Source organism: Oncorhynchus kisutch, linkage group LG18 (genome assembly GCF_002021735.2).
Source record: "Oncorhynchus kisutch isolate 150728-3 linkage group LG18, Okis_V2, whole genome shotgun sequence".
Lineage (NCBI taxonomy): Eukaryota > Metazoa > Chordata > Actinopteri > Salmoniformes > Salmonidae > Oncorhynchus > Oncorhynchus kisutch.
The window spans coordinates 6,142,907-6,168,384 of record NC_034191.2 but is presented as its reverse complement, the minus strand read 5'-3'; the positions used below and the strand labels follow the sequence as shown (position 1 = coordinate 6,168,384).

Here is a 25,478-nt window from a genome sequence, read left to right as displayed (position 1 = left end):
TGCACTACATCTGACCAGGGTCCGTAGGCTAGTGCGCTACATCTGACCAGGGCCCATAGGCTAGTGCACTACATCTGACCAGGGCCCATAGGCTAGTGCACTAAATCTGACCAGGGCCCATAGGCTAGTGCGCTACATCTGACCAGGGCCCATGGGCTAGTGCGCTACATCTGACCAGGGCCCATAGGCTAGTGCACTACATCTGACCAGGGCCCATAGGAAACTCCCTGAATAGCCCATAGGCTAGTGCACTACATCTGGCTAGAGCTCCCATAGGCTAGTGCACTACATCTGACCAGGGCCCATAGGCTAATGCACTACATCTGACCAGGGCCCATAGGCTAATGCACTACATCTGACCAGGGCCCATAGGCTAGTGCGCTACATCTGACCAGGGCCCATAGGCTAGTGCGCTACATCTGACCAGGGCCCGTAGGCTAGTGCGCTACATCTGACCAGGGTCCGTAGGCTAGTGCGCTACATCTGACCAGGGTCCGTAGGCTAGTGCGCTACATCTGACCAGGGTCCGTAGGCTAGTGCGCTACATCTGACCAGGGCCCGTAGGCTAGTGCGCTACATCTGACCAGGGCCCGTAGGCTAGTGCGCTACATCTGACCAGGGCCCGTAGGCTAGTGCACTACATCTGACCAGGGCCCATAGGCTAATGCACTACATCTGACCAGGGCCCATAGGCTAGTGCGCTACATCTGACCAGGGCCCATAGGCTAGTGCACTACATCTGACCAGGGCCCATAGGCTAGTGCACTAAATCTGACCAGGGCCCATAGGCTAGTGCACTACATCTGACCAGGGCCCATAGGCTTGTGCACTACATCTGGCTAGTGTGCTACATCTGACCAGGGCCCATAGGCTAGTGCGCTACATCTGACCAGGGCCCATAGGCTAGTGCACTACATCTGGCTAGTGCGCTACATCTGACCAGGGCCCATAGTCTAGTGCGCTACATCTGACCAGGGTCCGTAGGCTAGTGCACTACATCTGACCAGGGCCCATAGGCTAGTGCACTACATCTGACCAGGGCCCATAGGCTAATGCACTACATCTGACCAGGGCCCATAGGCTAGTGCGCTACATCTGACCAGGGCCCATAGGCTAATGCACTACATCTGACCAGGGCCCATAGGCTAATGCACTACATCTGACCAGGGCCCATAGGCTAGTGCGCTACATCTAACCAGGGCCCATAGGCTAGTGCGCTACATCTGACCAGGGCCCATGCACTACATCTGGCTAGTGCGCTACATCTGACCAGGGCCCATAGGCTAGTGCACTACATCTGACCAGGGCCCATAGGCTAGTGCACTACATTTGACCAGGGCCCATAGGAAACTCCCTGAATAGCCCATAGGCTAGTGCACTACATCTGGCTAGAGCTCCCATAGGCTAGTGCACTACATCTGACCAGGGTCCGTAGGCTAGTGCGCTACATCTGACCAGGGCCCATAGGCTAGTGCACTACATCTGACCAGGGCCCATAGGCTAGTGCACTAAATCTGACCAGGGCCCATAGGCTAGTGCACTACATCTGACCAGGGCCCATAGGCTAGTGCACTACATCTGACCAGGGCCCATAGGAAACTCCCTGAATAGCCCATAGGCTAGTGCACTACATCTGGCTAGAGCTCCCATAGGCTAGTGCACTACATCTGGCTCGAGCTCCCATAGGCTAGTGCACTACATCTGACCAGGGTCCGTAGGCTAGTGCGCTACATCTGACCAGGGCCCATAGGCTAATGCACTACATCTGACCAGGGCCCATAGGCTAATGCACTACATCTGACCAGGGCCCATAGGCTAGTGCGCTACATCTGACCAGGGCCCATAGGCTAGTGCACTACATCTGACCAGAGCCCATAGGCTAATGCACTACATCTGACCAGGGCCCATAGGCTAGTGCGCTACATCTGACCAGGGCCCATAGGCTAGTGCACTACATCTGACCAGGGCCCATAGGAAACTCCCTGAATAGCCCATAGGCTAGTGCACTACATCTGGCTAGAGCTCCCATATGCTAGTGCACTACATCTGACCAGGGTCCGTAGGCTAGTGCGCTAAATCTGACCAGGGCCCATAGGCTAGTGCACTACATCTGACCAGGGCCCATAGGCTAGTGCACTAAATCTGACCAGGGCCCATAGGCTAGTGCGCTACATCTGACCAGGGCCCATGGGCTAGTGCGCTACATCTGACCAGGGCCCATAGGCTAGTGCACTACATCTGACCAGGGCCCATAGGAAACTCCCTGAATAGCCCATAGGCTAGTGCACTACATCTGGCTAGAGCTCCCATAGGCTAGTGCACTACATCTGACCAGGGCCCATAGGCTAATGCACTACATCTGACCAGGGCCCATAGGCTAGTGCGCTACATCTGACCAGGGCCCATAGGCTAGTGCGCTACATCTGACCAGGGCCCGTAGGCTAGTGCGCTACATCTGACCAGGGTCCGTAGGCTAGTGCGCTACATCTGACCAGGGTCCGTAGGCTAGTGCGCTACATCTGACCAGGGTCCGTAGGCTAGTGCGCTACATCTGACCAGGGCCCGTAGGCTAGTGCGCTACATCTGACCAGGGCCCGTAGGCTAGTGCGCTACATCTGACCAGGGCCCGTAGGCTAGTGCGCTACATCTGACCAGGGCCCATAGGCTAGTGCGCTACATCTGACCAGGGCCCATAGGCTAGTGCACTACATCTGACCAGGGCCCATAGGCTAGTGCGCTACATCTGACCAGGGCCCACAGGGCTGTACATTTATAGTAAATGCCTCCTCTTGTTCTTTTCCCAGATCATCTATGTGATGCGGAACCCAAAGAACAATGTGATTTTCCTACTATCGCTGGTGTATTGACTGGGTCATGTTTCAGACCCCAAAGAGCTTCGAGGACTTTTTGGACCACTGGTTGGCAGGGGATGGTAGATTAAAGACATCATTCATATAAGACATCTCGATGTCTAGAGACATCCAACCAGCCTGGCTTGCCTATCCCGAATCTCTTGCCTAATTTTGCAGCTTTTATTAACAAGGAGGGACATGAAATGTGACAGTACATAGTGTGTAGAAGTGCTGTGGGAATAGGATTTGATTCCAGACAAGCAGGGGATTGCATATGTGTCGAGGGCAGTGGCCTTCACCACTCCCCCAACCTCAGGGTAGTAGCCTTCACCACTCCCCCAACCTCAGGGTAGTGGCCTTCACCACTCCCCCAAACTCAGGGCAGTGGCCTTCACCAAATCAAATCAAATCAAAGTTTATTTGTCACGTGCCCCGAATACAACAGATGTAGACCTTACAGTGAAATGCTGACTTACAGGCTCTAACCAATAGTGCAACCTCAGGCAGGGGTTTCATCTTTAATGAACATGTTTATTTATTTTTTCTCAGGATCTGAAGATCAGCCATGCTGAAAATCAGCCACTTCCTGGAGGGGGACCTGAATGAAGCAGACTTCAACATGACAGTTTTAAAAAATACACGTTGTAAAACATGTAACACGACCTCAAGGCCAACTATGAGTTCATACCAGAGGACATGCTCAAAAAAGGGGCTGATCCTAGATCAGCACATCTACTATGAGATGCTTCATGACTATGGGCTTGACCCTGTATTCACACAGCGTCTCTATAGCAGTGCTGATCTAGGATCAGTTGTGACTTTTAGATCATAATGAATAAGATTACTATGAGATGCTTCATGACTATGGGCCAGAGATGGGGGGGGGGGGGGGAAACGGATTATAAATGAACTGCATATAAACCATTTATAATGCTCTTACTCTGACTCATGACCTGTCGGTTGTGCTGTGATGGGTCAAATTTGGGGACTGGAAGAACGTGTTCACAGTGGCCCAGAGTGGGAGGTTTGACCAGGTCTATGAGGAGCGGATGAAGGACGTGACTCTGAAGTTCATATAGGACATGGATCAACAGCCGAGTGATGGGAGCCTCAGCTCCCTGGCTTCCTCCTCCTCCTCGCCTTTCAGTTCCAACAGCCCTGTGATGGGAGCCTCAGCGCCCTGGCTTCCTCCTCCTCCTCCTCCTCGCCTTTCAGTTCCAACAGCCCTGTGATGGGAGCCTCAGCTCCCTGGCTTCCTCCTCCTCCTCGCCTTTCAGTTCCAACAGCCCTGTGATGGGAGCCTCAGCTCCCTGGCTTCCTCCTCCTCCTCGCCTTTCAGTTCCAACAGCCCTGTGATGGGAGCCTCAGCTCCCTGGCTTCCTCCTCCTCCTCGCCTTTCAGTTCCAACAGCCCTGTGATGGGAGCCTCAGCTCCCTGGCTTCCTCCTCCTCGCCTTTCAGTTCCAACAGCCCTGTGATGGGATCCTCAGCTCCCTGGCTTCCTCCTCCTCGCCTTTGTGGGAGAGATTATATACATGATTTGGTAACACAAGAGAAAGGTACACATATGGGTTTCCTGTTCTGGTAAAGTGCATTGTCTGTTGTGTGGGGCAGGAAGCGGATGGAGGCCGTGGGGGTATGGGATAGCTGAGAAACACTCCTAGACCAGCTGGGCATACAAGGATCAAAGGGATAGAAAAAGGAGGGGGGTCAGCCAAATGACCAACTGATGGATTACAGACATCAATCGCAGGGACAAAGCAAGCCTATAGCATAGAGGAATGTATAGTATTTTTAGGGCAGCTGGACACACTAAACTAGAGATAAAGACATACAAAGGGACACATGGAGTTAATTACAGGGTATGAACACAGGCCACAGGAAAGGGGGATGTATATTATCTTTAGGTCAAAGCAAGGGTCTTGTCACCATTAGGATCAAATGGAAAGCAGATGGGGGCGTTATTGGGCTGAACAAGCAGAATGCACGGATTGGGATGTAACTTAATTTGCATATGGGAGGGACTTATATGGTAGGTGTATAACTCAGAGCGAGGGCTCTGAAAAAGGGTGTGGGTCCCGCGGGGCTCTCCGGCTTATGATGCGGGTGTATTAAAAGTCTATCATTGAATTCAAAGTTCTTGGTTGTCATATTTGAACCGATTTTCCACTACACCTTTCAGTTCCAACAGCCCTGTGATGGGATCCTCAGCTCCCTGGCTTCCACCTCCTCGCCTTTCAGTTCCAACAGCCCTGTGATGGGAGCCTCAGCTCCCTAGCTTCCTCCTCTTTCTCGCCTTTCAGTTCCAACAGCCCTGTGATGGGAGCCTCAGCTCCCTAGCTTCCTCCTCCTCGCCTTTCAGTTCCAACAGCCCTGTGATGGGATCCTCAGCTCCCTAGCTTCCTCCCCTTTCTCGCCTTTCAGTTCCAACAGCCCTGTGATGGGATCCTCAGCTCCCTAGCTTCCTCCTCCTCGCCTTTCAGTTCCAACAGCCCTGTGATGGGAGCCTCAGCTCCCTGGCTTCCTCCTCCTCCTCCTCGCCTTTCAGTTCCAACAGCCCTGTGATGGGAGCCTCAGCTCCCTGGCTTCCTCCTCCTCCTCCTCCTCGCCTTTCAGTTCCAACAGCCCTGTGATGGGAGCCTCAGCTCCCTTGCTTCCTCCTCCTCTTTCTCGCCTTTCAGTTCCAACAGCCCTGTGATGGCTTCCTCCTCCTCTTCCTCGCCTTTCAGTTCCAACAGCCCTGTGATGGGAGCCTCAGCTCCCTGGCTTCCTCCTCCTCCTCGCCTTTCAGTTCCAACAGCCCTGTGATGGGAGCCTCAGCTCCCTGGCTTCCTCCTCCTCCTCGCCTTTCAGTTCCAACAGCCCTGTGATGGGAGCCTCAGCTCCCTGGCTTCCTCCTCCTCCTCGCCTTTCAGTTCCAACAGCCCTGTGATGGGAGCCTCAGCTCCCTGGCTTCCTCCTCCTCGCCTTTCAGTTCCAACAGCCCTGTGATGGGATCCTCAGCTCCCTGGCTTCCTCCTCCTCGCCTTTGTGGGAGAGATTATATACATGATTTGGTAACACAAGAGAAAGGTACACATATGGGTTTCCTGTTCTGGTAAAGTGCATTGTCTGTTGTGTGGGGCAGGAAGCGGATGGAGGCCGTGGGGGTATGGGATAGCTGAGAAACACTCCTAGACCAGCTGGGCATACAAGGATCAAAGGGATAGAAAAAGGAGGGGGGTCAGCCAAATGACCAACTGATGGATTACAGACATCAATCGCAGGGACAAAGCAAGCCTATAGCATAGAGGAATGTATAGTATTTTTAGGGCAGCTGGACACACTAAACTAGAGATAAAGACATACAAAGGGACACATGGAGTTAATTACAGGGTATGAACACAGGCCACAGGAAAGGGGGATGTATATTATCTTTAGGTCAAAGCAAGGGTCTTGTCACCATTAGGATCAAATGGAAAGCAGATGGGGGCGTTATTGGGCTGAACAAGCAGAATGCACGGATTGGGATGTAACTTAATTTGCATATGGGAGGGACTTATATGGTAGGTGTATAACTCAGAGCGAGGGCTCTGAAAAAGGGTGTGGGTCCCGCGGGGCTCTCCGGCTTATGATGCGGGTGTATTAAAAGTCTATCATTGAATTCAAAGTTCTTGGTTGTCATATTTGAACCGATTTTCCACTACACCTTTCAGTTCCAACAGCCCTGTGATGGGATCCTCAGCTCCCTGGCTTCCACCTCCTCGCCTTTCAGTTCCAACAGCCCTGTGATGGGAGCCTCAGCTCCCTAGCTTCCTCCTCTTTCTCGCCTTTCAGTTCCAACAGCCCTGTGATGGGAGCCTCAGCTCCCTAGCTTCCTCCTCCTCGCCTTTCAGTTCCAACAGCCCTGTGATGGGATCCTCAGCTCCCTAGCTTCCTCCCCTTTCTCGCCTTTCAGTTCCAACAGCCCTGTGATGGGATCCTCAGCTCCCTAGCTTCCTCCTCCTCGCCTTTCAGTTCCAACAGCCCTGTGATGGGAGCCTCAGCTCCCTGGCTTCCTCCTCCTCCTCCTCGCCTTTCAGTTCCAACAGCCCTGTGATGGGAGCCTCAGCTCCCTGGCTTCCTCCTCCTCCTCCTCCTCGCCTTTCAGTTCCAACAGCCCTGTGATGGGAGCCTCAGCTCCCTTGCTTCCTCCTCCTCTTTCTCGCCTTTCAGTTCCAACAGCCCTGTGATGGCTTCCTCCTCCTCTTCCTCGCCTTTCAGTTCCAACAGCCCTGTGATGGGAGCCTCAGCTCCCTGGCTTCCTCCTCCTCGCCTTTCAGTTCCAACAGCCCTGTGATGGGATCCTCAGCTCCCTGGCTTCCTCCTCCTCCTCGCCTTTCAGTTCCAACAGCCCTGTGATGGGAGCCTCAGCTCCCTGGCTTCCTCCTCTTTCTCGCCTTTCAGTTCCAACAGCCCTGTGATGGGAGCCTCAGCTCCCTGGCTTCCTCCTCCTCGCCTTTCAGTTCCAACAGCCCTGTGATGGGAGCCTCAGCTCCCTGGCTTCCTCCTCCTCGCCTTTCAGTTCCAACAGCCCTGTGATGGGAGCCTCAGCTCCCTGGCTTCCTCCTCCTCCTCGCCTTTCAGTTCCAACAGCCCTGTGATGGGAGCCTCATCTCCCTGGCTTCCTCCTCCTCCTCGCCTTTCAGTTCCAACAGCCCTGTGATGGGAGCCTCAGCTCCCTGGCTTCCTCCTCCTCCTCGCCTTTCAGTTCCAACAGCCCTGTGATGGGAGCCTCAGCACCCTGGCTTCCTCCTCCTCCTTCTTGCCTTTCAGTTCCAACAGCCCTGTGATGGGAGCCTCAGCTCCCTGGCTTCCTCCTCCTCCTCGCCTTTCAGTTCCAACAGCCCTGTGATGGGAGCCTCAGCGCCCTGGCTTCCTCCTCCTCCTTCTTGCCTTTCAGTTCCAACAGCCCTGTGATGGGAGCCTCAGCTCCCTGGCTTCCTTCCAGACTTGGAAGGATGGCAATGCAAGACTACAGTGATGGAAGGGGGGAGACTGCAGCTCTGCTGCCACAATCTACACAGTGGCCATCAGCCATGGACATTAATGTCAATTATCTGTTTAATGTACCAAAACTTGATATCCATTACAAATAGATACAATACTTTATTAATAATGACAAAGTGCTATCATGGTTTCTGTATGTTCTTTACAATGAGCTGAATGAGGTAGGAATGACAGGCTCAATTCCTGAACCATTATTCTGTTATTCTAAAAATGATCCCTCCTTGAAGAGGAAATAAAAGAAACAAGACTGTCAGTCTAATTTCTTTATTTGAATGAATGGTTTATATTTGAGGAATATTGCGCAGCCCGGAACCAAAGTGACATGGAAATGGAGCTCCCCCGGACACATTGACAGAAGAACACATTTCTGTTTAGGTTCTCACATGTGTAGCCAGCAAGACCGGTGGCTAAAACTATTTGATCGCTTTTTTGGTTTACCTCTCAAACAAGATGGGGAAGAAACGGTCGAGTGAAGACGTGGATGAGTCCAAAACGCATGCGAAGAAAGGAAAAGTATCTGAGACAGCAGAGTTTAATGGAACTGTTTTTAAAGCCATGTTGAAGGAGCCGACCAAGGCAATGAAGGGTGAGTGGCCGTGTTGCTATTAGCTACCGTTAGCTTACTAGCTACCTACAACGGCGCTATTTCACTCTTTGTTTTAATGTTTGTGTGTTTGTTGCAGAGTGTATGTCAATTATCAAAGGTGCTAGTTGTATTGTCATTGAATATGTCATTACTGAACAACAAATGTTCTCTCTGCACTGCAGGCTTGGATACATTCATCACGACGGCAAAGAAGCTGCCATGTCCTGACCTGTATGACGTTGTTGAGGGTTACATCAAGATCTCCATGGAGTGTTCTGAGATCTTCAAACTGCTGGAGGGAGACAAGCAGATGGAGAGTGAAGTATGTAGAGTACAGCATTAGCTTCTGTCAGTCTCCTGTTCACTGGAAATCAGTCTATATACGTACACACCATGCACTAATCTGTTAAACATTACATTGTCCTTGTCTCTGTCCAGATGATGTTGATTTTCCAGAGTTTGGAGATGATTCTGCTGCGTACAGCCAGTGATCTCTCTCATTTCAGCATGGTGGGATTCACGATAGTAAAGAAGGCTGTTTCCAGCTATATGAAACTCATACAGACCTCCCTACACTCAGAAAACCACAGGTACGTTGGAACATGAAGCAACTTTTGTTTGGACGAAATACAGATTTTGTGTGTGTGTGTGCGCGTGCGTCTCTCATTCTAACATAGTGTTGTCGTCTCTTCTGGGCCAGGTTTGTCCGTCACTGCCTGAGTTTCCTGTCGGCCATGGTATCCCAGGGAGCAGACACAGCCAGGGAAGTCTTCAGCCACTTCCACTTCACTAAAGGCCTTTCTGCTTTGGCCAAGAGGAAGGATAAGATGGTAAGAGACCTGGTCAGTGTCTGTGTCCATCCTAAATGGCACCCTATTCCCTATGTAGTGCACTACTTTTGACCAGAGCCCTATGGCACCCTATTCCTTATATAGTGCACTACTTTTGACCAGGGTCCCATAGGGAATAGGGTGCTGTTTGGGACACTCCCTCTGTATGAGGGTTTATAGTTGTCTTTGGTGTCGTTGAAAACCCCACGGTTGGTTTATAGTTGTCTTTGGTGTCGTTGAAAACCCCACAGTTGGTTTATAGTTGTCTTTGGTGTCGTTGAAAACCCACGGTTGGTTTATAGTTGTCTTTGGTGTCGTTGAAAACCCACGGTTGGTTTATAGTTCTCTTTGGTGTCGTTGAAACCCCACGGTTGGTTTATAGTTGTTTTTAGTGTCAATATGTCATCCTCCTGAACGTTTGAGCTGATCAGGAAAAACTATGTCCCAACCAGGGCTTGGATTGAGGTTATAATGATGCATCTCTAATGACTGGTATTGTGTGATCTCATTCATCTCTCTCTAGGGTAGACCTGATGTCCGCATGGCTTACACCCAGTTTGCCCTCTCCTTCCTGGTCTCTGGTGACAACGTTACTATTGGACAACTACTGGAGATGAAAGGTCAGGATTATACTACATCTCAAAATGACAGAAAATACAACAAGAATAATACAAAGAAAATAAGCTTGAGAATATAGACCTGTCTTCCCCTGGTCTGAAGGAGGGTCCTATCTCTACTGTAGGAATATAGGCCTGTCTTCCCCTGGTCTGAAGGAGGGTCCTATCTCTACTGTAGGAATATAGGCCTGTCTTCCCCTGGTCTGAAGGAGGGTCCTATCTCTACTGTAGGAATATAGGCCTGTCTTCCCCTGGTCTGAAGGAGGGTCCTATCTCTACTGTAGGAATATAGGCCTGTCTTCCCCTGGTCTGAAGGAGGGTCCTATCTCTACTGTAGGAATATAGGCCTGTCTTCCCCTGGTCTGAAGGAGGGTCCTATCTCTACTGTAGGAATATAGGCCTGTCTTCCCCTGGTCTGAAGGAGGGTCCTACCTCTACTGTAGGAATATAGGCCTGTCTTCCCCTGGTCTGAAGGAGGGTCCTATCTCTACTGTAGGAATATAGGCCTGTCTTCCCCTGGTCTGAAGGAGGGTCCTATCTCTACTGTAGGAATATAGGCCTGTCTTCCCCTGGTCTGAAGGAGGGTCCTATCTCTACTGTAGGAATATAGGCCTGTCTTCCCCTGGTCTGAAGGAGGGTCCTATCTCTACTGTAGGAATATAGGCCTGTCTTCCCCTGGTCTGAAGGAGGGTCCTATCTCTACTGTAGGAATATAGGCCTGTCTTCCCCTGGTCTGAATGAGGGTCCTATCTCTACTGTAGGAATATAGGCCTGTCTTCCCCTGGTCTGAAGGAGGGTCCTATCTCTACTGTAGGAATATAGGCCTGTCTTCCCCTGGTCTGAAGGAGGGTCCTATCTCTACTGTAGGAATATAGGCCTGTCTTCCCCTGGTCTGAAGGAGGGTCCTATCTCTACTGTAGGAATATAGGCCTGTCTTCCCCTGGTCTGAAGGAGGGTCCTATCTCTACTGTAGGAATATAGGCCTGTCTTCCCCTGGTCTGAAGGAGGGTCCTATCTCTACTGTAGGAATATAGGCCTGTCTTCCCCTGGTCTGAAGGAGGGTCCTATCTCTACTGTAGGAATATAGGCCTGTCTTCCCCTGGTCTGAAGGAGGGTCCTATCTCTACTGTAGGAATATAGGCCTGTCTTCCCCTGGTCTGAAGGAGGGTCCTATCTCTACTGTAGGAATATAGGCCTGTCTTCCCCTGGTCTGAAGGAGGGTCCTACCTCTACTGTAGGAATATAGGCCTGTCTTCCCCTGGTCTGAATGAGGGTCCTATCTCTACTGTAGGAATATAGGCCTGTCTTCCCCTGGTCTGAAGGAGGGTCCTATCTCTACTGTAGGAATATAGGCCTGTCTTCCCCTGGTCTGAAGGAGGGTCCTATCTCTACTGTAGGAATATAGGCCTGTCTTCCCCTGGTCTGAAGGAGGGTCCTATCTCTACTGTAGGAATATAGGCCTGTCTTCCCCTGGGCTGAAGGAGGGTCCTATCTCTACTGTAGGAATATAGGCCTGTCTTCCCCTGGTCTGAAGGAGGGTCCTATCTCTACTGTAGGAATATAGGCCTGTCTTCCCCTGGTCTGAAGGAGGGTCCTATCTCTACTGTAGGAATATAGGCCTGTCTTCCCCTGGTCTGAAGGAGGGTCCTATCTCTACTGTAGGAATATAGGCCTGTCTTCCCCTGGTCTGAAGGAGGGTCCTATCTCTACTGTAGGAATATAGGCCTGTCTTCCCCGTGTCTGAAGGAGGGTCCTATCTCTACTGTAGGAATATAGGCCTGTCTTCCCCGTGTCTGAAGGAGGGTCCTACCTCTACTGTAGGAATATAGGCCTGTCTTCCCCTGGTCTGAAGGAGGGTCCTATCTCTACTGTAGGAATATAGGCCTGTCTTCCCCTGGTCTGAAGGAGGGTCCTACCTCTACTGTAGGAATATAGGCCTGTCTTCCCCTGGTCTGAAGGAGGGTCCTATCTCTACTGTAGGAATATAGGCCTGTCTTCCCCTGGTCTGAAGGAGGGTCCTATCTCTACTGTAGGAATATAGGCCTGTCTTCCCCTGGTCTGAAGGAGGGTCCTATCTCTACTGTAGGAATATAGGCCTGTCTTCCCCTGGTCTGAAGGAGGGTCCTATCTCTACTGTAGGAATATAGGCCTGTCTTCCCCTGGTCTGAAGGAGGGTCCTACCTCTACTGTAGGAATATAGGCCTGTCTTCCCCTGGTCTGAAGGAGGGTCCTATCTCTACTGTAGGAATATAGGCCTGTCTTCCCCTGGTCTGAAGGAGGGTCCTATCTCTACTGTAGGAATATAGGCCTGCCTTCCCCTGGTCTGAAGGAGGGTCCTATCTCTACTGTAGGAATATAGGCCTGCCTCTCCCTTGTTTGATGATGAAACATTTGATTGGTTGTCAGATTTCCTGCCAGACATTCTAAGCAGCGGACTGAAGGAGGATCGTATCTCCACTGTCAACCTGATTCTGTCTACTCTGCAGACTAAGGTGGGGCCTAATCTCGTTGTCTCTGTGACTTTTCAGGGTAATGAATGAAAATGGCTGTTTTGTCAGGACGATTAGGAGACATTTACAAGGTGGCTGTACATACTTGTGACCAGTATTTATAGTGCATTAATAACTGCATTATAATGGGTTATAACTGCAGACTTTAAGGGGTTATAACGTTTACGCTGGGGAGTCAGGAAACAAGTCCAGGGAGGAGAGGAGAGCAGATAGAGGGAGATGGGGGAGAATGGGAGAGCGAGGTAAGAGAGAAGGGGAGAGAGAGAGAAGAGAGCAGAAGACAGAAAGGTAGAGAGAGAATAGAACAAGACAAGAAACACAGGTAGTGTACAGACATGAACACTGGAACAGAAACAATAACGCCTGGGGACAGAACCAACGGGAGAGAGACAGATTTAGGGAAGGTAATTAGGTAGTAAGAACCAAAGGGAGTGACAGATTTAACTAGGCAAGTCAGTTAAGAACAAATTCTTATTTTCAATGACGGCCTAGGAACAGTGGGTTAACTGCCTGTTCAGGGGCAGAATGACCTTGTCAGCTCGGGGATTTGACCTTGCAACCTTCCGGTTACTAGTCCAACGCTCTATCCACTAGGCTACCCTCCCGCCCCGTAATCAGGTAGGAAGAACCAAAGGGAGTGATAGATTTAGGGAAGGTAATCAGGTAGGAAGAACCAAAGGGAGTGATAGATTTAGGGAAGGTAATCAGGTAGGAAGAACCAACGGGAGAGTGACAGATTTAGGGGAGGTAATCAGGCAGGTTATGGAGTTCAATGTGAGGCTGATGGGGCGCTGGTGTGCATCATAATGAGCAGCCTGGTGACCTGGAGCGCAGGAGAGGGAGGACACGTGACAGCGATGTGTTTCCTCTGCTGTAGGTGGTCCAGAGACAAGCCATCAGTAAGACCCAGAAGGTGCGTTTCTTCACCCCATCTCTCCTGGCCCAGATTGCATCACTCTACAGGTGGAATGGCATTGTGGATGCAAGCACAGACGACAGCAAGGTAATGGATCTGTCCACTAGTTCTCTCTTTATCTCTCTCTCTCTTTATCTCTCTCTTTCTCTTTAACTCTCTATCTTTCTCTCTCTTTATCTCTTTATCTCTCCCTCTCTTTATCTCTATCTCTCTATCTCTTTATCTCGCTCTCTCTTTATCTCTCTCATCTCTATCCCTTTATCTCTCTCTCTCATCTCTCTCCCTTTATCTCTCTCTCTCATCTCTCTCCCTTTATCTCTCCCTTTATCTCTCTCTTTTTCTTTCTCTTTCTCTCTCTCTTTTTATCTCTCTCTCTCTCTCTCTCTCTCTCTTTATCTCTCTCTCTCTCGGTTAGAGCTTTGGGCCAGTAACCGAAAGGTCACTGGTTTGAATCCCGGAGCCGACAAGATGAATAATCTGTTGCTGTGCCCTTGAGCAAGGCACTTAACCCTAATCGCTCCAGGGGTGCTGGACAACGGTGACCCTGGCCGTGACCCCACTCCCTGGGGGTCTATCAGGGGGCATTGGGATATGCATGAAACACATTTCCGTCACACACTTATTTAAGTGTGTAAGAGGACAAATATTAGCGCCCCCTAAATGATTCTCACTCACAATCATCACCGAGTCTTGTTTTGAATGTCAATTTCTTCAGATGGCAGAGAACGCAGAGGAAGCAGGGAAGATGGTCGTGAGGAAACTGGTCCACAACTTCCTCCTGAATCTATGCTGCTCCCGGAAACATGGCATCAGTTTCTACGACCCCAGCTTTGGAACGGCCGGCAGGTCAGTCATGAATCTGATGCATCCCATCTCTCCTCTATCACTCTGTTCTCTCTCTCCTCTTTATCTCCCCTCGCTCTTCTCTCTCCTCCATCTCTCTGTTCTCTCTCCCATCTCCCCTCTATCTCTCTGTTCTCTCTCCCTCTGTTCTCTCTCCCATCTCCCCTATATCTCTCTGTTCTCTGTTCTCTCTCCCATCTCCCCTCTATCTCTCTGTTCTCTCTCCCATCTCCCCTCTATCTCTCTGTTCTCTCTCCCATCTCTCCTCTATCTCTCTGTTCTCTCTCCCATCTCCCCTCTATCTCTCTGTTCTCTCTCCCATCTCCCCTCTATCTCTCTGTTCTCTCTCCCATCTCCCCTCTATCTCTCTGTTCTCTCTCCCATCTCCCCTCTATCTCTCTGTTCTCTCTCCCATCTCCCCTCTATCTCTCTGTTCTCTCTCCCATCTCCCCTCTATCTCTCTGTTCTCTCTCCCATCTCCCCTCTATCTCTCTGTTCTCTCTCCCATCTCCCCTCTATCTCTCTGTTCTCTCTCCCATCTCCCCTCTATCTCTCTGTTCTCTCTCCCCTCTATCTCTCTGTTCTCTCTCCCCTCTATCTCTCTGTTCTCTCTCCTCTCTATCTCTCTGTTCTCTGTTTTCTCTCCCATCTCTCCTCTATCTCTCCTTTCAATCCTCTATCCTCTTTCTCTCCTCTCTGTTCTCTCTCCTCTATCTCTCTCCCATCTCTCCTCTCTCCCCTCTCTCTTCCCTCTCTCCATCACCCTCCTGAAGTTTTTGTTGTGTGCCTGTACAGTAGACACAGACCTGAAGTTGTTGTCTGTCTTCTGTCCAGGGCTGGTAACATTGTGCTACTGCAGTTTGTGGTGGGGCTGAAGCAGGCTACAGAGGACGACCTGGTGTCTGATCTGATGGTCAATATACTAAGGGTCAGTCCTGACATCTTGCCCAGGTTCTTCAAGGAGACACAGTACTCCTTCATCCCTCGCCTCAAATCTGCCTGGACGGACAACATCACTCTGCTCAAGAAGGTTTTTAATAAACTCTTTGTTTCCTTGTATTCTTGGTTTTTCTAGCGTTATTTTGTTTACGTTTCAAACCTCGGGGACAGTTCTGTCTGTAACGTTGACACCAACAACAACATAGAGGACGCTGTATTCTATTGAATGTATAGAGATCAGACGTCACCGTGCACAGGGGCGCGGCGAACACAAATCAACAAAACAAAATGGGAATCTTACAACACCGTCACAATTTGTAATTTTTTATATATTTTTTTACCTTTATTTAACCAGGCAAGTCAGTTAAGAACAAATTCTTATTTTCAATGATGGTCCTAGGAACAGTGGGTTAACTGCCTTGTTCAGGGGGCAGAATGACAGATTTGCACCTTGTCAGCTCGGGGGTTTGAACTTGCAACCTTCCGGTTACTAGTCGAACGCTCTAACCACTAGGCTACGCTGCCGCCCTAAATTGGCTGTCCCTTGTCTGTCAATCACAGGCACTGTCATTTTGACCGCTGTCGACCACTCTATCCTGTCTTCTCAGATCTACGAGTCTCAGCCAGAGGTGTCCAAGGCCTTCCAGACCAGAGAGGTTGTTCCTCTGCCCCGCCTCCTGTCCATGGTGCTGGTGACATCACTTCCTCCCGTCTGTAACAAGGCCTTCTTCACGCAGGGCATCAACGTGAGTTGACACCGTTGTTCTAGAATAATGGCTATTTAACAGACTTGTCACTTTTGGTGATGAAAATGTTGCCCAACGTTTCCCAGTGCTGGACTGTTTACCCATCTTTCCTCTCGTGTGCCTGTCCCAGTTTGCCAACGCGGTGGTGCAGCACACGACCCTGTCCCTCATGTCGTTCCTTCTGAAGAGAGCTCAGAGGAACATAGAGTTGTGTCTGGACCGCTCTGTGTGGCTCGCCTCTGATCTCTACACACCAGCCACCATGCAGGACTTCACACAACAGTACAGAGAGGCACTCGGCAAGGTAACATACAAGACCTCACACAGCGGTACAGGGAGGTAACACACAGCAGGACCTACTGTAGTACTGTGGACCTACTGTAGGACTGTATGCCTACTGTAGGACTGTAGTACTGTGGACCTACTGTAGTACTGTGGATCTACTCTAGTACTGTGGATCTACTGTAGGACTGTGGACCTACTGTAGTACTGTGGACCTACTGTAGTACTGTGGACCTACTGTAGTACTGTGGACCTACTGTAGTACTGTGGACCTACTGTAGTTCTGTGGACCTACTGTAGTTCTGTGGACCTACTGTAGGACTGTGGACCTACTGTAGGACTGTGGACCTACTGTAGGACTGTGGACCTACTGTAGGACTGTGGACCTACTGTAGGACTGTGGACCTACTGTAGGACTGTGGACCTACTGTAGGACTGTGGACCTACTGTAGGACTGTAGTACTGTGGACCTACTGTAGTACTGTGGATCTACTGTAGTACTGTGGATCTACTGTAGGACTGTGGACCTACTGTAGTACTGTGGACCTACTGTCGTACTGTATGCCTACTGTAGGACTGTGGACCTACTGGGGTAGACAACATACAGTCGACCTCCTAGCTACTAAACTAAATGCATGATGACCAGCTTTTATCTGACTGAATGACCACTCTGACTGAATGACCACTCTGCATCAGCAAACAGGTTCGTTCACTCTGACTGTGGACCTACTGTAGTATTGTATGCCTACTGTAGTACTGTGGACCTACTGTAGTACTGTGGACCTACTGTAGTACTGTGGACCTACTGTGGACCTACTGTGAACCTACTGTGAACCTACTGTAGGGCTGTGGAGCTACTGTAGTACTGTATGCCTACTGTAGTACTGTGGACCTACTGTAGTACTGTGGACCTACTGTGGTACTGTGGACCTACTGTGGACATACTGTAGTACTGTGGACCTACTGTAGGACTGTGGATCTACTGTAGTACTGTGGACCTACTGTAGTACTGTGGAGCTACTGTAGTACTGTGGAGCTACTGTGGACATACTGTAGTACTGTGGAGCTACTGTAGTACTGTGGAGCTACTGTGGACCTACTGTAGTACTGTGGACCTACTGTAGTACTGTGGACCTACTGTGGGCATACTGTAGTACTGTGGACCTACTGTGGGCATACTGTAGTACTGTGGACCTACTGTGGACATACTGTAGTACTGTGGACATACTGTGGACATACTGTAGTACTGTGGACCTACTGTGGACATACTGTAGTACTGTGGACCTACTGTGGACATACTGTAGTACTGTGGACCTACTGTGGACATACTGTGGACCTACTGTGGACATACTGTAGTACTGTGGACATACTGTGGACATACTGTAGTACTGTGGACCTACTGTGGATCTACTGTAGTACTGTGGACCTACTGTGGATCTACTGTAGTACTGTGGACCTACTGTAGTACTGTGGATCTACTGTAGTACTGTGGACCTACTGTAGTACTGTGGAGCTGCTGTAGTACTGTGGAGCTGCTGTAGTACTGTGGAGCTACTGTAGTACTGTGGACCTACTGTAGTACTGTGGACCTACTGTGGACCTACTGTAGTACTGTGGACCTACTGTAGGACTGTGGACCTACTGTAGGACTGTGGACCTACTGTAGGACTGTGGACCTACTGTAGGACTGTGGACCTACTGTAGGACTGTGGACCTACTGTAGGACTGTGGACCTACTAGGGTAGACAACATACAGTCGACCTCCTAGCTACTAAACTAAATGCAGTGTTGCCCATGTAGATCCGGTGATGACCAGCTTTTATCTGACTGAATGACCACTCTGACTGAATGACCACTCTGACTGGATGACCACTCTGACTGAATGACCACTCTGACTGCTGCACAACGTGAATAGATTGGAGGAGGTCAACTGAACTCGGTGGGGGGGCGTCCATGTTCTCTCTGTAGGTTCTACCGGACATGACGAGCATCGTGTCCAAATGGCAGTCACTGACCAAGAAGGAGAAAGGAGGGAATGAAGGGAAGAAGGAAGGAGATGTCAAAGAGGACGCGACTAAAGTTGAACAACCCGGTAGATGTCTTACATTGTAATATATTTACAGTCAGTGGAATGTTCTCTTCTTTAAATTATAATTATAACTCTCTCTTCATACATCGTTGAAATAGTCCTTAACCAATATGGTATTTTTCATTGTTTCTATATTGTCCCGACTATAACTCTCTTTAGTTGAACATGGGGTGACTAACTGACTCTCTCCTGTCTGTCTCTTCCCGTGCGTCTGTCTGTCTCTCTTCTGTCTCTCCCATCTATCTGTCTGTGTTTCCCATCTGTCTGTGTCTCCCATCTGTCTGTGTTTCCCATCTGTCTGTGTCTCCCATCTTTCTGTCTCCTATCTGTCTGTCTCTCTCCTGTCTCTCCCATCTATCTGTCTGTGTTTCCCATCTGTCTCTCTCCCATCTTTCTGTCTCTCCTGTCTGTCTCTTCCCGTGCGTCTGTCTGTCTCTCTTCTGTCTCTCCCATCTATCTGTCTGTGTTTCCCATCTGTCTCTCCCATCTTTCTGTCTCCTATCTGTCTGTCTCTTCTGTCTCTCTCTTCCCGTGCGTCTCTGTCTCCCATCTGTCGGTATCTCCCGTCTGTCTCCTCCAGCCCCGTCAGGCCCCGAGTCTCCAGAGGTCATCGTCCTGAAAGCCCTCATCCTCCAGGTCATGTGTCTCTACCAGAAGGTAGTGCCTCATCTGGTTAGCCAGAGCAAGTTTGACTTCAGCAAGCTGCTCAAAGGTACTGCTCTACAAAACTCTATTGATGGACGATCGATTGATCGATTGATTCATTCATTGATTCATTGATTGGTTGATTGATTTATTGATTGAATGATTGATTGATTGCTCTGTTGCTCTTTATTAGTCCTGTTAAAAAATATGGAAGTTATCTTCTTGATGTGCTAACAGAGTGTTAAAATCTATGATTTTGCCTTACATTGTGTTGGCACACTTAGAGACAACTTCCATGTTATCACATCATTCTGAGGATCTGTACGGCTATCCAAAAGGCCTGTGAAATCATCCACTGATTGTGTCCATCTTGAGAGGATCGTTTTAACGGTATTGTATTTGGTCTCTCTCTTCAGGTATCGTGTCAGAGAAAGGTATGAGAGAGGAGGTCCATCCAGTCCTTCAACACCAGATATTACAACTGGCCCTGGACCTGCCGGCCAGCAAGTTCTCCTGGTTCAGAGTTCAGGTGAGATGATTATAGGCTGGGTGTGTTTTGATGTTATCACCTGGTTCAGGGGAGCTTCTAGACCAGCAAGTTGTCCTGGTTCAGGGGAGCTTCTAGACCAGCAAGTTGTCCTGGTTCAGGGGAGCTTCTAGACCAGCAAGTTGTCCTGGTTCAGGGGAGCTTCTAGACCAGTAAGTTGTCCTGGTTCAGGGGAGCTTCTAGACCAGCAAGTTGTCCTGGTTCAGGGGAGCTTCTAGACCAGCAAGTTGTCCTGGTTCAGGGGAGCTTCTAGACCAGCAAGTTGTCCTGGTTCAGGGGAGCTTCTAGACCAGCAAGTTGTCCTGGTTCAGGGGAGCTTCTAGACCAGTAAGTTGTCCTGGTTCAGGGGAGCTTCTAGACCAGCAAGTTGTCCTGGTTCAGGGGAGCTTCTAGACCAGCAAGTTGTCCTGGTTCAGGGCAGCTTCTAGACCAGCAAGTTGTCCTGGTTCAGGGGAGCTTCTAGACCAGCAAGTTGTCCTGGTTCAGGGGAGCTTCTAGACCAGTAAGTTGTCCTGGTTCAGGGGAGCTTCTAGACCAGTATGTTGTCCTGGTTCAGGGGAGCTTCTAGACCAGCAAGATGTCCTGGTTCAGGGGAGCTTCTAGACCAGCAAGTTGTCCTGGTTCAGGGGAGCTTCTAGACCAGTAAGTTGTCCTGGTTCAGGGGAGCTTCTAAACCAGCAAGATGTCCTGGTTCAGGGAAGCCTCTAGACCAGCAAGTTGTCCTGGTTCAGGGGAGCTTCTAAACCAGCAAGATGTCCTGGTTCAGGGGAGCTTCTAGACCAGCAAGATGTCCTGGTTCAGAGTTCAGGTGAGATGGTTATAGACCGGGTTCAGGGTTCAGGGTTCAGGGTTCAGGTTAGAATGGAGCAGACTGTTAGTGGTATGTTTAATATCCCCTATAAGGAGCATGGAACAGACCAGGGGGTTGTATCTCCTAGAGTGGCTTCAAAGGAAATGTGAGACTATGGAAACAGTAAGTGGCTGTTATTTGCAGGGGCCCAACTTTGGTTTTTAGAAGTGGTAGGGACATAAACTTGTGGGGGTCTGGGGGTGCCCCCCCCCCCTGTTATTGTTATGGGAGAGGGCCGTGGCGCCAGAGGGCCGTGGCGCCAGAGGGCCGTGGCGCCAGAGGGCCGTGACGCCAGAGGGCCGTGACGCCAGAGGGCAACAGTTATTTGTGAAGTCTCCTTTTATAACCTTGAAGACATTTCATTTGGCTCCTTTCCGTTGTCAGGATCACGTGGAGACGGGCTCTGGGGAGAAGTCTGTGTTCTTCCTGCTCCTCAAGATGTTTGTGAGCAGCAACAACAGCCACCTGAAAATGTCCACCAGGAAACTGGTGGTGAAGGTGAGCACAAGACCTACTGACTCCGTTCCATCCGGGTTTGAATCACACACGGGCTTTGTCCTAAATGACACTCCATTCCCTGACATAGAGTGCACTACTTTTGACCAATGGTGTAAAGTACTTAAGTAAAAAAAATATACTTTAAAGTACTACTTAAGTATTTATTTCGGGGTTATCTGTACTTTACTTTTGTATATATATATATATATATTTTTTTTTAAATATTTATAACTTTTACTTCTCTTACATTCCTAATGAAAATAATGTCCGTACATTTTCCCTGACACCCAAAAGTTCTCGTTACATTTTGAATGCTTAGCAGGACAGCTTTTACTTTTGATATTTTTAAACCAAATACTTTTAGACTTTGACTCAAGTAGTATTTTACTGTGTGACTTTCACTTTTACTTGAGTCATTTTCTGTTTTTAGGCATCTTCACTTTTACTCAAGTAGGACCATTGAGTACTTTTCCCCATAGTGGTTTCAAAAGTAGTGCCCTATATATATACAGAATTTAGTATGCCCGCCGACTCTTGAATGTGCCCAATGTAGTAAAAACGAATTGTAGTGTACTTATTAAAAACATCTACTGTGAGTTCCTGTAAACTCCTTGGTCTCCGTTGTTTGGAATTAGGTGCTGAAGGACAGTGGAGTGTTTGAGTACACCTGGTCTGAGCTGGAGCTGTGGCTGAAACACCTGGACAGACTACAGACAGACCAGCAGGACACGGTCATACACTTCCTGGAGAGGGTCAGTCACCTGGTCTACCTCCCATAGAATACAGTTGGTTGATCGATGGATCAATTGACACATCGCTCAATCAATCAATCAATCAATCATAGATACCCTCAATCGATCAATCTATCGTTATGCTACGATCGTCGTCATAAGTAGCATACAACAAATGCATGTATCGACACCTTCATACCCGAGGCCTTCCGCGCTTAGGGATTGATTGATTATTTGATTGTGTTACTGATTGTTTGATTGCGTTATGCTATTTATGATACAGGATATGTGTGTGTGTGTGTGTCTCTTCTCTGTGATGTGTGTGTGTGTGTCTCTTCTCTGTGATGTGTGTGTGTGTCCAGGTGATGGTATGTAACCCTGTGATGTGTGTGTGTGTCCAGGTGATGGTATGTAACCCTGTGATGTGTGTGTATGTCCCCCCAGGTGCTCATGTGTCTGGTGTGTAACCCCTACACCTACACAGACAAGGTGGCCAGTCTTGTCCAGGAGGCAGCCTACCTACAGGCCAATCTTAGCGGACAGGACGGAGACACCGCCAGCATCCCCATCTCACACATAGACGGTTGGTGACTCCTACATCATCCCCATCTCACACATAGACGGGTGGTGACTCCTACATCATCCCCATGTCACACAGACGGGTGGTGACTCCTACATCATCCCCATCTCACATAGACGGTTGGTGACTCCTACATCATCCCCATCTCACATAGACGGTTGATGACTCCTACATCATCCCCATGTCACATAGACAGTTGGTGACTCCTACATCATCCCCATGTCACATAGACAGTTGGTGACTCCTACATCATCCCCATGTCACATAGACAGTTGGTGACTCCTACATCATCCCCATGTCACATAGACAGTTGGTGACTCCTACATCATCCCCATGTCACATAGACAGTTGGTGACTCCTACATCATCCCCATGTCACATAGACAGTTGGTGACTCCTACATCATCCCCATGTCACATAGACAGTTAGTGACTCCTACATCATCCCCATGTCACATAGACAGTTAGTGACTCCTACATCATCCCCATCTCACATAGACGGTTGGTGACTCCTACATCATCCCCATGTCACATAGACAGTTGGTGACTCCTACATCATCCCCATGTCACATAGACAGTTGGTGACTCCTACATCATCCCCATGTCACATAGACAGTTGGTGACTCCTACATCATCCCCATGTCACATAGACGGTTGGTGACTCCTACATCATCCCCATCTCACATAGACAGTTGGTGACTCCTACATCATCCCCATGTCACATAGACAGTTGGTGACTCCTACATCATCCCCATGTCACATAGACGGTTAGTGACTCCTACATCATCCCCATGTCACATAGACAGTTGGTGACTCCTACATCATCCCCATGTCACATAGACAGTTGGTGACTCCTACATCATCCCCATGTCACATAGACGGTTGGTGACTCCTACATCATCCCCATGTCACATAGACAGTTGGTGACTCCTACATCATCCCCATGTCACATAGACAGTTGGTGACTCCTACATCATCCCCATGTCACATAGACAGTTGGTGACTCCTACATCATCCCCATGTCACATAGACAGTTGGTGACTCCTACATCATCCCCATGTCACATAGACAGTTGGTGACTCCTACATCATCCCCATGTCACATAGACAGTACTGTGAAAAAGTTATTGTATATTGTTGATACTAAATATTATCAGATCTTCAACCAACACCTGATATTAGATTAAGGGAACCTGAGTTTACAAATAAGAGAAAAATATATATATATATATATTTATTTAACAAAGTTATGCAATACCCAATTCCCCTGTGTGAAAAAGTAATTGGCCCCTTACACTCAATGACTGGTTGTGCCACCTTTTGGCTATTTTGACTCATCTGGCCATAGAACATTCTTCCAAGAATGTGGGTGACATGTGTCCCATTTTATGTCTGGCCAGAACCAAACACTGCATTCCACAGTAAGAACCTTATTCCAAAAGTCAAGCGTGGTGGTTGTTTGATGGTCTGGGGGATGCTTATCTGCCTCAGGACCTGGACGACTTGCCTTGATACCATAGGAACCATGGAATCCCGATCAGTATCGGTGAATTCTACAGGAGAATGTCAGGCCGTCGGTCTGTGAGCTGAAGCTGAAGTGTAGCGGAGTCATTGCCTTGATACCATAGGAACCATGGAATCCCGATCAGTATCGGTGAATTCTACAGGAGAATGTCAGGCCGTCGGTCTGTGAGCTGAAGCTGAAGTGTAGCGGAGTCATTGCCTTGATACCATAGGAACCATGGAATCCTGATCAGTATCGGTGAATTCTACAGGAGAATGTCAGGCCATCGGTCTGTGAGCTGAAGCTGAAGTGTAGCGGAGTCATGCAGCAAGACAAGAATCCAAAACACACAATCAAGTCTATATGAAAATGGTTAAAAAGCAACACATTTGAAGTTTTGGAATGGCCTAGTCCAAGTCCAGACCTAAACCCAATTGAGATGTTGTGGCAGGACTTGAAACAAACAGTTCATGCTTAAAAACCCACATATGGCAATTACCTTTTCACACACGGGAATTGAGTGTTGCGTACTGGGCATTTGGAAAGAATTCAGACCTCTTGACTTTTTCCACATTTTGTTACGTTACAGCCTTATTCTAAAATGGATTTAAAAAATAAATAAAAAATCCCTCATCTTCACACAATACCCCACCAATGACAAAGCGAAAAACAGGCTTTTAGATGTATTCTTTTTAAGCAAATTAATGCACATTTCTAAACAGAAATGCCTGATTTACATAAGTATTCTGACCCTTTTGCTATGAGACACGAATTTGAGCTCAAGTTTATCCTGTGTCCATTGATCATCCTTGAGATGTTTCTACAATTTGATTCAATTGATTGGACATGATTTGGAAAGCCACACACATGTCTATATAAGGTCCCACAGTTGACAGTGAATGTCAGAGCAAAAACCAAGCCACCAGGTTGAAGGAATTGTGTCGAGGCACAGATCTGGGGAAGGGTACCAAAATATTTCTGCAGCATTGAAGGTCCCCAAGAACACAGTGGCATCCATCATTCTTAAATTAAAGAAGTTTGGAACCACCAAGACTCTTCCTAGAGCTGGCCGCCCGGCCAAACTGAGCAATTGGTGGAGAAAGATCTTGGTCAGGGAGGTGACCAAGAACCCGATTGTCACTCTGATGGATCTCCAGAGTTCATCTGTGGAGTTGGTTGTCCTTCTGGAAGGTTCTCCCATCTCTGCAGCACCACAATCAGGTCTTTATGGTAGAGTGGCCAGATGGAAACCACTCATCAGGCACCTAAAGGACTCTGACCATGAGAAACAAGATTCTCTGGTCTGATGAAACGAAGATTGAAGTCTTTGGCCTCAATGCCAAGCGTCACGTCTGGTGGAAACCTGGCACCATCCCTATGGTGGTGGCAGCATCATGCTGTGTTTCAGCGACAGGGACTGGGAGACTAGTCAGGATCAAGAGAAGGATGAACGGAGCAAAGTACAGAGATCCTTGATGAAAACCTGCTCCAGTGTGCTCAGGACCTCAGACTGGGGCAAAGGTTCACCTTCCAACTGGACAATGACCCTAAGCGCACAGCCAAGACAACACAGGAGTGGCTTTGGGACAAGTCTCTGTATGTCCTTGATTGGCCCAGCCAAAGCCCAGACTTGAACCTGATCGAACATCTCTGGATAGACCTGAAAATAGCTGCACAGCAACGCTCCCCATCCAACCTGACAGATCTTGAGAGGATATGCAGAGAAGAATGGGAGAAACTCCCCGAATACAGGTGTGCCAAGCTTGTAGCGTCAAACCTAAGAAGAGTCAAGGCTGTAATCACTGCCAAAGGTGCTTCAACAAAGTCCTGAGTAAAGGGTCGGAATACTTACGTAAATGTCATATATATATATTTTTTTACATTTGCAA

The 25,478-nt window shown here is 49.0% G+C and overlaps 1 protein-coding gene across 2 annotated transcripts in view; it reads left to right on the top strand.

The window, feature by feature from the left end:
• The first annotated feature begins 8,208 nt into the window (after window positions 1-8,208).
• Window positions 8,209-25,478, top strand: part of urb1 (URB1 ribosome biogenesis homolog) — a 65,369-nt gene continuing 48,099 nt past the window's right edge. For both annotated transcript variants that reach the window (XM_031795490.1, XM_031795489.1), the window contains exons 1-17: window positions 8,209-8,465; window positions 8,648-8,787; window positions 8,904-9,055; window positions 9,166-9,295; window positions 9,819-9,915; window positions 12,319-12,404; window positions 13,300-13,425; window positions 14,054-14,184; window positions 15,016-15,211; window positions 15,729-15,866; window positions 15,997-16,170; window positions 18,117-18,240; window positions 18,818-18,949; window positions 19,299-19,411; window positions 20,664-20,777; window positions 21,413-21,529; window positions 21,953-22,091. In XM_031795490.1, coding sequence (XP_031651350.1) covers window positions 8,330-8,465; window positions 8,648-8,787; window positions 8,904-9,055; window positions 9,166-9,295; window positions 9,819-9,915; window positions 12,319-12,404; window positions 13,300-13,425; window positions 14,054-14,184; window positions 15,016-15,211; window positions 15,729-15,866; window positions 15,997-16,170; window positions 18,117-18,240; window positions 18,818-18,949; window positions 19,299-19,411; window positions 20,664-20,777; window positions 21,413-21,529; window positions 21,953-22,091 — 2,245 coding nt within the window. In that variant the 5' untranslated portion in view covers window positions 8,209-8,329. The remainder of the gene's footprint in view (window positions 8,466-8,647; window positions 8,788-8,903; window positions 9,056-9,165; window positions 9,296-9,818; window positions 9,916-12,318; window positions 12,405-13,299; window positions 13,426-14,053; window positions 14,185-15,015; window positions 15,212-15,728; window positions 15,867-15,996; window positions 16,171-18,116; window positions 18,241-18,817; window positions 18,950-19,298; window positions 19,412-20,663; window positions 20,778-21,412; window positions 21,530-21,952; window positions 22,092-25,478) is intronic.